Source organism: Ptychodera flava, chromosome 19, assembly GCF_041260155.1.
Source record: "Ptychodera flava strain L36383 chromosome 19, AS_Pfla_20210202, whole genome shotgun sequence".
Lineage (NCBI taxonomy): Eukaryota > Metazoa > Hemichordata > Enteropneusta > Ptychoderidae > Ptychodera > Ptychodera flava.
In genome coordinates this window covers 34,812,554-34,827,859 of record NC_091946.1, presented here as the reverse complement: position 1 = coordinate 34,827,859, position 15,306 = coordinate 34,812,554, and the positions used below count along the sequence as shown (strand labels likewise).

General features: G+C 38.2%; 1 protein-coding gene across 2 annotated transcripts in view; it reads right to left on the bottom strand.

Moving 5' to 3' along the window:
• Positions 1-15,306, bottom strand: part of LOC139119372 (long-chain fatty acid transport protein 6-like) — a 37,787-nt gene that overhangs the window by 19,504 nt on the left and 2,977 nt on the right. The window contains exons 4-9 of one of the 2 annotated variants that reach the window (XM_070683163.1): positions 14,907-15,031; positions 9,770-9,964; positions 9,249-9,339; positions 8,466-8,658; positions 8,201-8,298; positions 4,557-6,497 (exon numbers count right to left, since the gene is read on the bottom strand). The exons of the other annotated variant lie outside the window; for it this stretch is intronic. Coding sequence (XP_070539264.1) covers positions 6,190-6,497; positions 8,201-8,298; positions 8,466-8,658; positions 9,249-9,339; positions 9,770-9,964; positions 14,907-15,031 — 1,010 coding nt within the window. The 3' untranslated portion in view covers positions 4,557-6,189. Of the gene's footprint in view, positions 1-4,556; positions 6,498-8,200; positions 8,299-8,465; positions 8,659-9,248; positions 9,340-9,769; positions 9,965-14,906; positions 15,032-15,306 lie in introns of those variants that run through there. 2 annotated transcript variants of the gene reach the window in all.

Sequence of the window (15,306 nt, the reverse complement as noted above, 5' to 3'; positions counted from 1 at the left end):
ATGGGTGGAGGAAATGTGTATGACAGCATTTTTACCCCGCCACTGTTGCAGCATTTTTTCCTATTGTCTCTCCTGCATTAAAGGTATACTGTCACCTGTTCCAATTTTTCCACAGTTACCATGGAAAGAGAAAATTTAACCAATCACTGATTTTAAGCGGGTGGCCGCTGTTAAATTAACCAATCACTGATTTTAAGCGGGTGGCCGTGTTTAAAAAGAACACCCTCAGATGGGCATTTTGAATACTGTGACCAAGGAACGCCCCTTTGACCATATAAGGGCATATTTAGATTACAGGTGACTGTATACCTTTAATTTTTCCACATGTTAAAGCAATGCATTTTTTTCTTGCTTACCAGTTTTTCAATATGCGGTTCTTGACTTAATTACATGTCACTGGTTAACAACTGCGCATCTAAAAATAACGAGTATTATTATACATCTACCATCGAGAACGATAGCATTTTGCGTGCGCTAAAAAAGCCGTATGGAACGCCCGTTCCGTAACACGAACTGTTTCCGGGCGTCCCATCCCCTGCAGGTGTATCTGCACGTTCACTGTTTGGCTGGTCCCCGCCTCAGTGACATGGCGCCGCGCATTGCCCTCCGCTTCGCGTCGGTCGTTACGCGGCACCAATGTCCTCGTACATCCTTTGCGGTATTTTCGTAATAAGCTCATGGTATTCCGTGTAGGCATAGGACCAATGACATTAACTTAGAGGGAAGAGATTCTGGAAAACAAAGGATTTTCTTTAATGATTTTTTATCGAAACTAAATAGTAAAAAACTTGGAAAAAACTTGCAGAGCATTGCGTAGATTTGCAAGAGGCCGAGGGGAGAATACAAGATGTCACCCTCACGCATCGAAAATGTGGAAACCTTGATATGTTTAATGATGCCATCTGGTTAAATCTGAGAGGTGTTTCAATTTGTTTGCACAGGATAAAACTATTTGAAAATGACATATGACACCCTAGGGGGAGAGTGCGAGAGCGGGGCTCTCTCGCATTAAAAACTTGATAAAATGATGTGTACAATGGTAAAGCCTGACGTGTTTCAATATGTTTCGCACTGAGTAAGACTGTTTGAATGTGAGACTGGACACTGATAATTATGTAATTATTTTTGCATGATTAGTGTTTTGACAATAGTCAACAATCAAACTTGAAGACATTGGACTTCCTCAGGTATATTGAAAATGTTAGCACCTCCAAAGGCGGCGCACCGCAGGAGAATGAGATAATGAGAGAGACCGATTTCCCAAATTTTGTAACATTTTTTTCTTTGGTCTGCTTTGATAATATTTTTTTCTCTCGACATTTCTGGGTCAATTTTTTTCTTTTTCTCCTGCCACCCCTCAAAAATCGAATGGTTCTCCCTTTAGATTTTAACGAAAATAATTTTAGAGTTGCAACTCAAATACGGCTACCTCAAACGTACTTGTGAGAATCTGGATTTAATTGACCAACTTCATTACCTTGGGTTGAAATTGTGACATTTTAGTATGACTTTATGACTGGAATCGAAAACATCTGTTGAAAGATTCGATTGTGTTATTTAGTAAGTAAAATGCAAATAGATACAGCTAATAGGGCTTTGACATGACACTGATATTATCTGTGCTGCTCGAAGTGAACGCTGAGCATCAGCATTACTAGGAAAAACTTTACATTCAAACCGTTGTGAAGAGTAAGATTATTTGAACATTCTAATAAATATCATATCCCTCAGATCGACTTGTTATCGGCACGACCTTGATATTGAATATGATCAAACACAGAATTGGCTGTGCAAGTGTCAGTTTAATGCGTTGCTATGTTTACTTTTGACGATACATTTCTTTGGCGTAAATTGATTATATTGATGACGAGAGATTTTTGTGAGAATGCAATGCGTAGCTTTGTCTGCTTTATAGTTTGGCTCTTCCAGTTACAATTTGCAGATATGCTGATTCGTTCAAAGGTTTGTATGTACAACCGGCGATGTCAATATAATACATCTCGTTTTTTATTTCCTTCGGATTAAATCCTTATTTAATGAGATCTCCTTTCTTGTACTTATAGGTTCCAGTTTTGTTAAGTTTATCCACCATACGTAAAAACCGAGGGCAAGCATACATTGGTAGTGAAATTGTTACATGTTTGTAGAACTCTGTAGGCTTAAACGGTTCTCCGTTTTTCAGGACGAGAGCATCAGTGATAATTATAGGCCCTAACTTCAATATGGCGCCAGTGCCTATTTATTATACATTATACACAAAGCCCCCTTGGTCTTATAACAAAAGTCTCTTATGCCTGAGGAAAATAAATCACTTTGTGTTTCTATCAATCGTTAGGCTACTGACACTCAGAATATCATGTTCCCCTTCGTTATTTATTATTATTAAACGTTTTTGCAACCAGATCCATAGAAGTACAGACAGGTTGAATTCTTACAATTAAAAAATTACACAGATTAAAAGGTGCATATTAAAATTGTTTTGTTAAAAGTCATAAACATTATAAAAAGTGGTTCGAAAAGCACATAACTAAAAAAGGAAGGCTATCTATAATAATTGTAAAGAGCGTAGGGGATAAAACTATTCTTAAATCTTTGTGTACGACACCTAGGAGTAGCATATTGTTTGGAGTGACAAGTCTTTCTGGTGGAGACTGGATTGATTATGTAGTTCAACTTGTCAGTATCAATACAAATTTTATAAAAGAAAGAACGACATAACTCCTCTCTTCTCTGATGCAATGTGTTGCATTTAGTTGTAATAGATTCTTGGTATGACTTCCCTGGATATATGATTCGAAATGCTCTCTTTTGAACTGATTCAAGAAGGGTGGTTTGGTCTGATGTGAGGCCATTATGCCATAAGGGACATGCATACTCGACCACGGGTCTTATGATTGACATGTAGTATGTTTGTAAATGCTTTGTGCTCAACCCTGATCTTTTAAGGAGATTGAGAAAATACAGACGTTTTGAAGCTTTGTTGTAAATTTAATTAATGTGATCAGACCATCTACCACGAGAGTGTATCATTTATCATAACTCCAAGGAGTTTTTGGACCTTTACCCTTTCTATGACCGATCCATTTATGACAATTTTTGGAATGTCTGGTTTGTCTTTTCTAAAACAGATTAGCATGTCTTTTGTTTTATCTTGGTTCAATTTCATGTTATTTACCACGTTATATAATTCAAAGTTATAGGCCCGTCTTCAGTATGGCACTTGTGCCTGTATATTATCCATTATACACTAAGCCCTCCCACTTCTTCACATATCATAAGTCCCTTGAGCGTGAGAAAAATATTTCATTTTTGCAACTTGTTATCAATGTGTTCTCTATTCACACTGAGAATATCATGTCCCCCTTTGTGGAATAATTTAAAGTTATAGGCCCTATCTTCAGTACAGCGCTACTGCCTATGTATTATACATTATACACTAAGCCCTCCCCTTCGTCCAATAACATAAGTCCCTTATGCCTGAGGACAATAATTTAACTTTGCATGTTTCTATAAAACTGTTTGCTACTGACGCTGAGAATATCATGTGCCCCTCCCCGGCAAAATTTAAAGTTAGAGGCCCAATCGCCAGTATGGCGCTATTGCCTATATATTATACATTATGCACAAAACCCTCCCCTCGTCCTATAATATAAGTTCCTTATGCCTGAGGAGAATATTTAACTTTGCGTGTTTCTATCAAAATTTTCGCTACTCACGCTGAAAATATTATGTCCCCCTTCGTTGCATAATTTAAAGTTAATATAGGTCCCGTCTTCAGAATGGCACCAGTGCCATATCATACAATATACACTAATCCCTACCCGCTTCGTCAAATAACATAAGTCCCTTAAGCGTCAGGACAATATCTCATTTTTGCATCTTGTTATCAATGTGTTTTCTTCTTACACTGAGAATATCATGTCACCCTTTGTGGCATAATTTAAAGTTATAAGCCCTGTCTTCAGTATGGTGCTACTGCCTGTATATAATGCATTATACAATAAGTCCCCACCTTCTTCCAATAACATAAGTCTATTATGCCGGAGGACAATAATTTAACTGTGCATGCTTGTATCAAACTGTTCGCTACTGACACTGTGATAATCATATCCCCCTTCGTGGCATCAGTGATAAATATAGGCCCGTCTTCAATATGGCGCTAGTGCCTATATATTAAACATTATACACAAAGCCCCCTCTCCTTCGTCCAAAACCTAAATCCCTTATGCCTGAGCACAGTAATTTAGCTTTGCGTGTTTCTATCAAACGTTTCGCTACTCACGCTGAGAATATCATTCCCTCCTGGCGGCATAATTTATAGTTATAGATCCCGTCTTCAGTATGGCACTTTCACCTTTTAAATATTGTCCAGCACATAAAACATCAAAACAAATCTATACCAAAAGGAATGTGACTTTTCCAAAATGTACCAAATTCATACAGCTATATAATATATAGCAAATACATATAGGGGCTCCAAGGTAATAAATAAGAATAGCGTCAACCCTTAAAAATAAATCTTTTGAACGAGGACATATTAAAATGTCATAGGGCTGCACTACGTGTTACAATGGCAAGATCTGTCACAATTCTACAAGGACACTGTACGTAGGACTCGTCTTTTTGTGATTGTGAAATCATCCTGGGTGTCGCTGCTCCTCTTGCAAATACATATAGGCATGCATGTTTTTTTTACAAAATTGAAGAGTCGTCATGTTAATCACAGTCGTCAAACAGAGTCTGTACTGAGGTTTTCTCTCATGCCCAAAATGTATGATTTATTGTTGATTTATTGTACAAGAAAGGATTCCCCTTATTCATTAAAAGTCAGCATGTTAAATAGAGTTCCTCTTCTCTTTTTAAAGACAATACTAAAAGAAAGCTAGAGCTGGGTATCTGTATTGTTGCCATACAAAGACAAAAAATATATCATGGTGAGTTGATCTTGGCAGAAATACCTTCTACGAGGAGCAACAAATTTAATATTACGTTGTAACGCAAATATGTCGGTGAGATAGCGATTTACATTAGGAAACAAGCTACAACCATTTTCAGTATTAAACAGCGAAGCCTCTGCAGTGAACTGCAATAAAACTGCTCACACTAATTAGTTTACGCTGTAGCCAGCTGTAAAAGTCGACAACATTGTATGTCCCATGCAGACAGTTTGTCTGGGGAAGTTGAAATAAAAAAAAAAGATTTGTACATTGACCAGTGCATGGTAATGTTACATTGTATCTTAATCTTGAACACAGGGTGCCAATCGTAAACTTTCCTTTACAACCCGAGCCTCAGACAGAGCTAGTTTTGCCTTTGTACAAGCAGACATTTTGTCTGTATCAAGTAGCCTTGTTCAACACCAAAATGGCCACGGCTACAGCTGAAACTAATTAGTGTAAACAGTTTTACTTCAGTTCACTTCGGTAGCTTCGCTATCTAATACTGAAAATGGTTGTATTTGATATATATCTTCTTCCTGTCTGAGATATATGCATTGTACAAGTGAATTGATGGGGATTCAGAGATGACGGTGCAGTATTACGACCATGAGGACGAAACTTGGATAAAATCACTTTAAATTTGATGGTGAATTTATTCAGTAACAGGCACATTTCAAAGTCCAAATCATCTTGTGATTTTTCACAAATCAGAAATACTAACGACATCCTACGTACAACAAAACTTGTCGATCCTCCGAAAATGTTGTTAGTATCGGATGACCATAAAGAAACTTGGGATAAAAAGTGCGACCTATCCACTATTTCACCGTTATTTATCTATTGTGTTCGAATATTCAATTGTTTTCAATAATTCCTCAAATTTGAGAGTGAAACACGTCACGTTTGGATTTTTTTTCGGCGTTTTACTATTCATCTTGTTCTTGTTGTTTCATGTCAAGCTGTTTGATATTTATTGATCCTTCTATCCCTTGGTATATTCTTGCCTTGACTAGGCTTATTGGATGTGATTAAACTTATATGTGAATTTTTCCCCTCGTTAATAATTGACAATTTATCGGTCCATAAACTTTACCTTAGCGATACAGATCAAGAGTAATTTGTATCCTTTAATATAACCTCAGAGTTTAGCCTTTCCTGCTGTGATATGCAAATAGACAATTGTTCGCAAGTTTTTATATCTTATACCAAATACATCAATACAAGGTAACTTGAATCCCCTAAATTTCGCTTACAGCTTGGCTTTCCCTGTCAAAATATGCAAATAAGCAGCTTTGTTCAAGTGTTTGTATGTTCTACTAGAATTATCAATATAATACATCTTCTCCTTGGCCTCATCTGGGTTGAATGCTTCTTCAACAAGGTCCCCTTTCTTGTACTTGTAGGTGCCTGTAGTTTCTAGCTTCTCCATCACCCGCAGAAATTTTGGACAAGCATACATTGGTAGCGAAGATGTCACGTGGTTATAAAATTCTTTGGGGTCAAAGGTTTCTTCGTTCTTTAGGATCAGAGCAGCCATACCAGCTCGGCCATCGTATCCTTCAAAACATGAATACGATTATGTCTTAATATTGAAAAGTTCAGTTTTCAAGTTCACAGTTTAACCTCAGCAAATATGTTGACGGATGTAACATTGAAACTGTGTACGAAACTGTGTCCATAGCTTGAATTATCACGCTTAAAACGGGGAAATGCTGCACAAGTAACATCATGCTTATTAATTCAAGATTCAAGTGCTTCACACTTTTTTGTATTTATAAGCTTTTTATTCGAGTCACACAAAAGGAAAAACAATCGCTTTACTCTTTACTGTCAGAATTATCAACAAAGAAACATTACAATGTGATCAATGTATAAGTTAAAATAACAAGTCATTGTTTTGGGCCAGATAGTTTTGAAACTATTTCCCAATTTCTCTATGTGTTTATCTAATTTTTTTTTTCTGTTTGCAATGAAGAATTCTGTCCTCTGCATATTCTTGACAAAGTTCATAAAGTTTCCAAAGTTAACCTCCTTTTTATTACATCTCACAATATAAATATATCTCTTTGCAACTAGGAAATTGACAATCTTCAGAGTCTGTGAATTTTTCAAGCAAAACAGTTTCAGGATTCAGCAGAGTTTCCTCTTCTAAATTTATCACTAAAAATTCTCCAAAATCGGCTGACATGGTTACGTTGAACAATCAGATGAAGAAGAGTTACCTCATTGTCTGCACATAAAGCTCAAGCACCTGAGGGAGCTCTGGTCGGTCTCATTTTAAAAAGGGTGACATTTGTTACTACTTGTGGAATGTTATGTGTCAGTTTCCACAGGAATTCACGCAATTTCGTGCCTAAAGTTAAATGAAATACTGGCTGGTAACCAATTTTCTATTCATGAATAAGACTGTTCAAAGTGTTTAGGAAAAGTATTTCTGACCGAAAAGAAATACAGTATTATACGCTTTGTGGTGCACTGGTTAATATGATAATGAATACTTCTGTGATGCTCTTTGAATAAAATGCCGAGCATATCCTTATCATGACCTACTGTAAATGTTGACATATCAAGTGCTTCACTCTTAGTCAATTTGATTAAAACACAATTGGAACTAATTTGGGATAATTGGATCTTCATATTTTTCAAATTTCTCAAAAGTTTTAGGTGCCCTATGGCTGAATAACGCAATATTACAAATTACTCATAAAAACAAGTGTGTAACTTGAAAAGAAAAGCAGATGAGCTGACATTTGCAGATTCTTAAGACATTACTTCACCATTCAATTATCCCAAATTAGTTCAATCGTGTTTTAAGTAACAGAGCAATATCGTACATATGTCAACATTCATTACATGCTGTTAGACCCTTCGTCATTTCAGTAATGGGTTTCTGCTGACATTAAAATCTAACGTATCTAAGTACACATTTCACCCTTGCATAGTGAATTTCACCGTACACGTAGCACACAGCTCTCGAATTCGAAAATGCCTAAAATAATTCTTCAATGGAATTTACCAAACATCGAAAGCATAATTGACTGCATACAAAAATAGGAAAACTAAATTCAAATGTATGAGAATGTCTGTATGGACTCTCCTCTGATTTATCTGTAATTTTAAAAGTTTAAGAGTAATAAGCTTACAAGAGACGCAGTATCAAAGTCTCTTTAGGAGTAACGATCATATACTGACCTATTTAAATCATACACCGAAATATTTAAATGATCAAAACACAACAGTGGTAGTCGGTACGTACTTACCCGGTATTTTCACTCCGTAGACATTGACCTCTTCGATGTTCGGATACTTTCCGACAACGTCAGCCACTTCTATAGTCGCTACATTTTCGCCCTTCCACCTTAACAGAAACAAGGACCCTTATTAACGTCTTGAGTAAAACACGAGATACGTATGTTTATTCTGCAGATGCAACGTTTGCACGCTACGATGACAAACTTTGTAAAAATGTATATTTAATGTAAAGTAAGAACTACAAAACTTAAAGCTATAGATTTGCAGATGTACCTGAAAGTGTCACCGATTCTATCAACAAAGTAAAGGTAGTAATTCTTATCCAGGCGCATGAGATCACCCATATTGCAGTAAACATCACCATCTTTGAAAGCATTCCTGACAAGCTTTTTTTCGGTCGCCTCTTCGTTCCCACTGTAACCGTCATATTCACCAACTACGGGGCTCAGTAGCAGCCCTACCTCACCTGGAAGATAAAACAATAATAGCAACAATATCAATACCAACAACCACTAGTCTGGTTAAAACCAGATGTAGAGTACGGCGACGTCTGTACTTGCGCGGTATTCTCTTGCTCTCGCCTCCAGAGGCGACAGCAAGAGAATACGGCGTACGCCAAAGTAGAAGTCGCCGTACTGACTCTACATCTGATTTTTATTAGATTGAAGTCATCATCAACCATCACAACAACGCAACAACAATAATAATAAACAATTATAACACTACTAACATAACACTGCTTTACTCTTAAACATTTCGAGAAAATCATCGTAAACAAGTCCTTCCATTTCTCAAGCAATTCAATAGCAAGACAACACAACCGATGGGTAATCCACTTTCTCAACGCAATGGAACGATACAGACAAGAATGACAAAGACGTTCAATTGTGCTGCCTGGTAGCAAACGAAAGTTGATTTCGTGTTCTTAGTAACTGGTGCTATCTACTAAATGTAACTTTTCGCATTTGTATCGCTTGCGAAGTATTGATCCAATGCCTTTAACTCTAATTTATTATACCCAGTTGACCTTATTTAGTCATTTGCTTGTGTCCATACCTATCCCGACAGCTATGCACCTCCCATCTTTTCCTCTGATTGGTTGAGCAGTTTCAAAATCATATTTGACCAGGTGGAACCCATACAGTCGCTGCAAAGAACATAACACAAACACCGTTGTATTAATGCAATTGGACACTTTTACAAAACTCTAGCTGATATCCCAAGGGACCTGGTATGCAACGTTCGATTATAAAACCAGAAAAGCATTTTAAGGCAACTTAAGACAAGTAGGGAGTTGTCGTAAGGACACAAGCAGCGCAATGTGGCTAATCAACTCTGATCAAAGAAGATGCAACAAGTCATGATAAACGGATTACATAGTAAGCAGCATACGGTACATTTACGAAGTAAGATCAAGACTTTGAAACTCTGCTCAATATGTAAATCGTGCATTGCGTTAATACCGTTTATGTTGTTTTAAATAGAATACAGGAGCATGTTTTGGCAATGTATCAAAATACATATAAATATTTCCACCACGAGCATCTTTGCAACACCATTATTTTGCTGATACTCACTTTTGTAAGTGGGGAAAATTTTCCCACCGCGCCAATCTTATTGTCCGTATTTACTCCGTAGAAAGTCCCGTCAGTGGCACCGTAAAACTCTACGATCTTTGGAATGCGGAATCGCTGCTGAAATTTAGTCCATATATCCGGGCGGAGACCATTGCCAATCGCCATTCGTACGGAATGGTTCTTATCGTGTGGCGTCTACATTGAAAAATTTGAAAATGTGACAAGCAATGTATTTATGAACGGATCCAGGTCGCTTTTTCTGGGTTTTACAGTTCACAGTTTTGAAATATCTCCCATTAGGCCAAAGTAATTAAATTCTTTGTTTTGCGTCCCCACCAGCGTAGGTTTTTAAGGTTTTCATGAAAAACACACACAATGTATTTGAATAGGAAATTTTAGGACATGACCGCTTAGCTTTTCTGAACAAAAATTTTGTTTCAATGTTTTATTTGCTGCAATCAAATAACATTGTGTTAATTTTCTTGTGTGTGTTTTTTCAGCCGCTTAGACGCGTACCTTTTCCCATTTTGAGTGGACGCAAAACAAAGAATTTAATTACTTTGGCCTTATCATATACATCGAGCCATGTTCCTGTGTAACGCTATGGGGAAAAAACGCCCTCACATTTGTGTAATAATTTGCTGAATCGCAACAGGTACACTTTGCCAAAATATGGGCAAGCGCGTGCATTTCAAACAAGTTCTATTCTTGTTCCGTGTGTTGCTATAGGCAAACGTTCCATTTGTTAACAAAGCCATGCAGCACGAGGTTGCAGTGGCGAGGACAGATCGAGTACGGAATCAATCGAGCAGAAAATCAATCGATTCAGCAGACTACCTTACTCAGGGGCCCATGTAGTACAGGCACTGTGATGCGATGCCCAGGCAGCTACGCCGACAAAAATAAACAATAAAAAGTAAGTTTGGCCTATGCCAGTAAAGCTGGCATAAACTGGACTATTGAGCCTGCCTGCAGATTATTTTACTGCGTAGAATATTTCAATCTATTATTTAGGAGACATGACACAAAGAATTGGTACAAATGCGCGTCACTACCCTTCCAAACATTGCAGTTGTAGGCCTCAAAAACGGGAAAAAGAGGGAACTTTGGGCTGTTTAATGGACATTGCCAAGCTTTGATACACCAAGGCTTGAAACACATCTTAAGGTAATAATTATATTCCGTTGGATCGCACAATGATCCTGAAAACATAATCAATTAAAAGAGCCGACTTTTGCCACAGGCAGTGAGTCAAGTCAACAAAGTGTGAGCTCTGATACTCGAGAGACACGGATGCAACGAACACCGTCCGAAATTATTTTCAGGCTTTACGTTTCCAAGGTTTCCCGGCAAGTAAAAATTTCGATGTCGTTCTCCTGGAACTTTACGACTTTACTCCTTTTTCCTAATCCGTCCCTCTGCGAGGCGAATAACATCTAGGCTAACACGACTGGAACTAATTTGGGATAGGCCTAATTGGATTTTCATATTTTGCAAATTTCTCAAAAGTGTTAGGTGTCATATACCTGAATGTTGCAATATTACAAATTACTCCAAAACCAAGTGTGTAATATAAAAAGGAAAGCAGATGAGATAACATTTGTAGATTTAATGGACATTATTTCACCATCTTATTATCCCAAATTAGTTCCAATCGTGTTATCTTCAAACTTAATTTACGATAGGTTACAATACGCAGTTCTTCATCGATATACGCCTCATTCTTTGTTGGTTTATGTCACAGAGAAACACAGACCGAGTTGCAACGCGATTGTTTAAGGCGTGAAGCGGTTACGTAACCCATCCATGTTCGCCTCGCCTCAGGTTGCTCTCGCCTCTCTTTTCCGAAGAGTGCCGACCATGCATCCTTCGGTAATTTTCGGATTTTCGCCAATTGTTAAGCGAAAGTATGTTCGGCAAAGTTTGTGTTGTTGTTGTCTTGTGGTGCTGAGCGAAATCGACGTGCTGGCGAAAACGGGAGTGTTTTGAGCTTCAGGAAAGTGAGTTTTACCGTTTTAAAAATTCCTCTCATATTTTTATGAATATATAATGAGTGTGTTTGAACCAAATTTGAAAGTCTTTTATCGATACTGTCTGGTTTTACTCAATGGTTTACGGTCAGTCATACCGTCTTTTACACGTGCGTCAAGGAAGGACATGTTTATGAAACTACTGGCGTGTTATGTTTTGATAGGCGTGAAGAAGTGTTTCTGGCCCGAAAACTCACAAGTAACGATGGTTGCTACGCGATTGGCAGTACGATGCCATCTCGTCGTATTTTTCGCATAATCTCGTGTAATTATCAACCACCAACAAAGCCTCAAAAAAGTTTAACACCTTTGAAGCTCATTTTAATATGAAAAGCCAATAGTGTACCGAGACGACCATGAAACAAAAGGCATGCATGCGTTTCCAGTCTGTCCATACTATTTGTATGTGGTTTATGTACATTGCTTTAAAGATTCTACAGATAAACAAACGACGTCATTATGTATATCAATGCGCGACGGGATGCGGCCATCGCTTTTCCGAAACATTCACAAAAATGGCGATAAATGTTTGACATCTCATGTATTTCAGTCCCCAAATCTTTACAAATGGTTTTAACTACATATTTATCATTCCATAAGGAATTTATAGAAAACACGTAAAACACCGTCCGATAGAACATTGTGCTCCAGATAGTCCGTTCTACCTGCAACCGGTACCCGATGCCAGATGTAAACTCCCTCGTGACAATGGTACTTTCCCTGTCCAATGGCGACAAACAAGATCGCTTCATTTATGCGAGCATCTGCTTCTATGAATTTTTGGTGGCGATGGAAAACAAATCATTCTGTTCGGAAGACAACTGTGCAAACCTTGACGAAAGCAGAAATTCCGCCACAACAAATCATAAAAATAACCCGACACAAAAACGTCTCGAGTTTACAACACTGCGATACCGTTTTCGCGGAAGATCATCGGCGCATTGCAGCCATATTAAGTCGATCTACCGAGGAAAACAAGACAGCCGATCGACCCTACCAACCATCGTGTTCTCTCATCCGCCACCAGCTACTGTCTGGTGCACAACTGCACAACAACCTGAGCATGCCATCAACTTCAAGAAAACGTCCCATGGTGATGTATGACTCCGACAGCGAGTGAAATTGTCAGAGTTCGTTCGTTCAACAGGCAACAGTGAACTGTGCCAACTTTTAATATGAATAGTTTGAGACTAAATATTGCATTTAATAAATTGTTCGTTGTTTTTGTTAAACATTGTTTCAGATAATATATAATTTTTATAAAATAACTGCTTGATTTTTAAACTAAAAACTTGTTTCCTGGTTCGTATCGGTGCACGTGTCTGACGTGTGAATAAGTAAGCTAACAGTGTGCACGTAACCCTTTGTACTTTCGCAATTCCAAAAAGTTTATTTGGTGAAGGCCAAGTTCGGATGATACTTCAGTTATCACGTTGATAATTTCATCTTGTGAATGCTTTCAAAACATGTCAACATGAGTCCCGCCTTGATCGATCGTCCCGGAACGGAGGGGACAGAGCTAACCCTGTATAGTATAGGCGGAGCATGCAGAGCAAGCGCGAAACATTCTGCAACGCAGTAGTCTGGTTCCCTGACACATTTCTTCCGCTGGCTGCGCTGCTAACGAAAATAAGGTCAGGTATAGGCTAATGTTTCAGCACAGAAAACATATAGACAGAGTGGCAACACTTGCATGCCTTTTGTTCCATGGTCGTCTCGGTAGACTATTGGCTTTTCATATTAAAATGAGCTTCAAAGGTGTTAAACTTTTTGGAGGCTTTGTTTGTGGTTGATAATTACACGAGATTATGCGAAAAATACGACGAGATGGCATCGTACTGCCAGTCGCGTAGCAACCATAGTTACTTTGTGAACTCTCAGGCCAGAAACACTGCTTCACGCCAATCAAAACATAACACGCCAGCAGTTTCATAAACATGTCCTTCCTTGACGCACGTGTAAAAGATGGTATGACTGACCGTAAACCATTGAGTAAAACCAGACAGTATCGATAAAAGACTTTCAAATTTGGTTCAAATACACTTATTACATATTCATAAAAATAAGAGGAATTTTTAAACGGTAAACCTCACTTTGCTGAAGCTCAAAACACTCCCGTTTTCGCCAGCACGTCAATTCCGCTCAGCACCACACGACAACAACAACACAAACTTTGCCGAACATACTTTCGCTTTAACAATTGGCGAAAATCCGAAAATTACGAAGGATTCATGGTCGGCACTCTCGGAAAAGAGAGGCGAGAGCAACCTGAGGCGAGGCGAACATGGATGGGTTACGTAACCGCTTCACGCCTTAAACAATACCCGTTGCCACTCTATCTATCTTTCTCTATGGTTTCAGTCAGAATTTTGACTGCATATTAATGAGCACAGTCACCTGACAAGAAAATGTGATCAGCACATATGTACAGTGGCAAGCTCGGAAATTAGATGACGAAACATCAAACGAGGAAGTTGTTTCCAAAGCTTCACTTTTAAGTCTCTGTCTGTTCTTCTGTTATGCTATTTAGCGTTGAAATGACGATCATCGTCTGTGATTTTTTTCAGACGTGACCTGATGACCATGGTGACCTTTGGCATGTACGGCAATGACTAAAATATAAGGCATTTTTCGTTTTTCATGCAATGTCGACATAAGATGCTCGATTCGGGAAACTACGGAGGTAAAATTACTCCATGGACAAACGAAATCTAAATTCAAAGGTAGCTCCAAGTTGAAAATAAATTCAACGCAATCACGGCACTCGTACTATTGACCAATAATAGTCATGCTCACAATGGCCCATGCCTGACCCTATTTCCGTTAGCAGCGCAGCCAGCGGTAGAAATTGGTCAGGGAACCAGATTAGCAACTCAGTTCGGGAGCAGCAAAGTGTCCGCAAGGACAAGAGTGATGTGGCTTTGCAGTTACCAACCTGTCAAGCTGTCCCCGATTCTGTACCAGCATATTTAATATTTTGTACGTTCCAAACTACCTTGAAAATTTGCAGAATATTATTTTCAAACATATCTGAAGAACCATGGTCGCACGCTGTACGACCAAGGTCCGCAAAAGCCGTATCAGGGCCGTAAAGATTATTTACTTACCTCAGGTAAAGTCAAAAGATAACGGCACAATTCACCGATATACATGACGATGGTTGCATTATGACGTCGGCAGTCATCCCAAAAATTGTGAACAGATAACTTCTTTGCAAGAATCACGGTGATTCCTGGTAGGATGAATATTTTCAAATATAGTTTTTTTTCCATAGACATAATAGTAATCGAATCACGCACACATATATATACATTCATAACAGATTCATAGAAACATACATACATACATACATACATACATACATACATACATACATACATACATACATACATACATACATACATACATACATACATGCACGCACGCACTCACACACACACACACACACATACATACATACATGCATAATACATACATACATTCATACATACATACATACATACATAC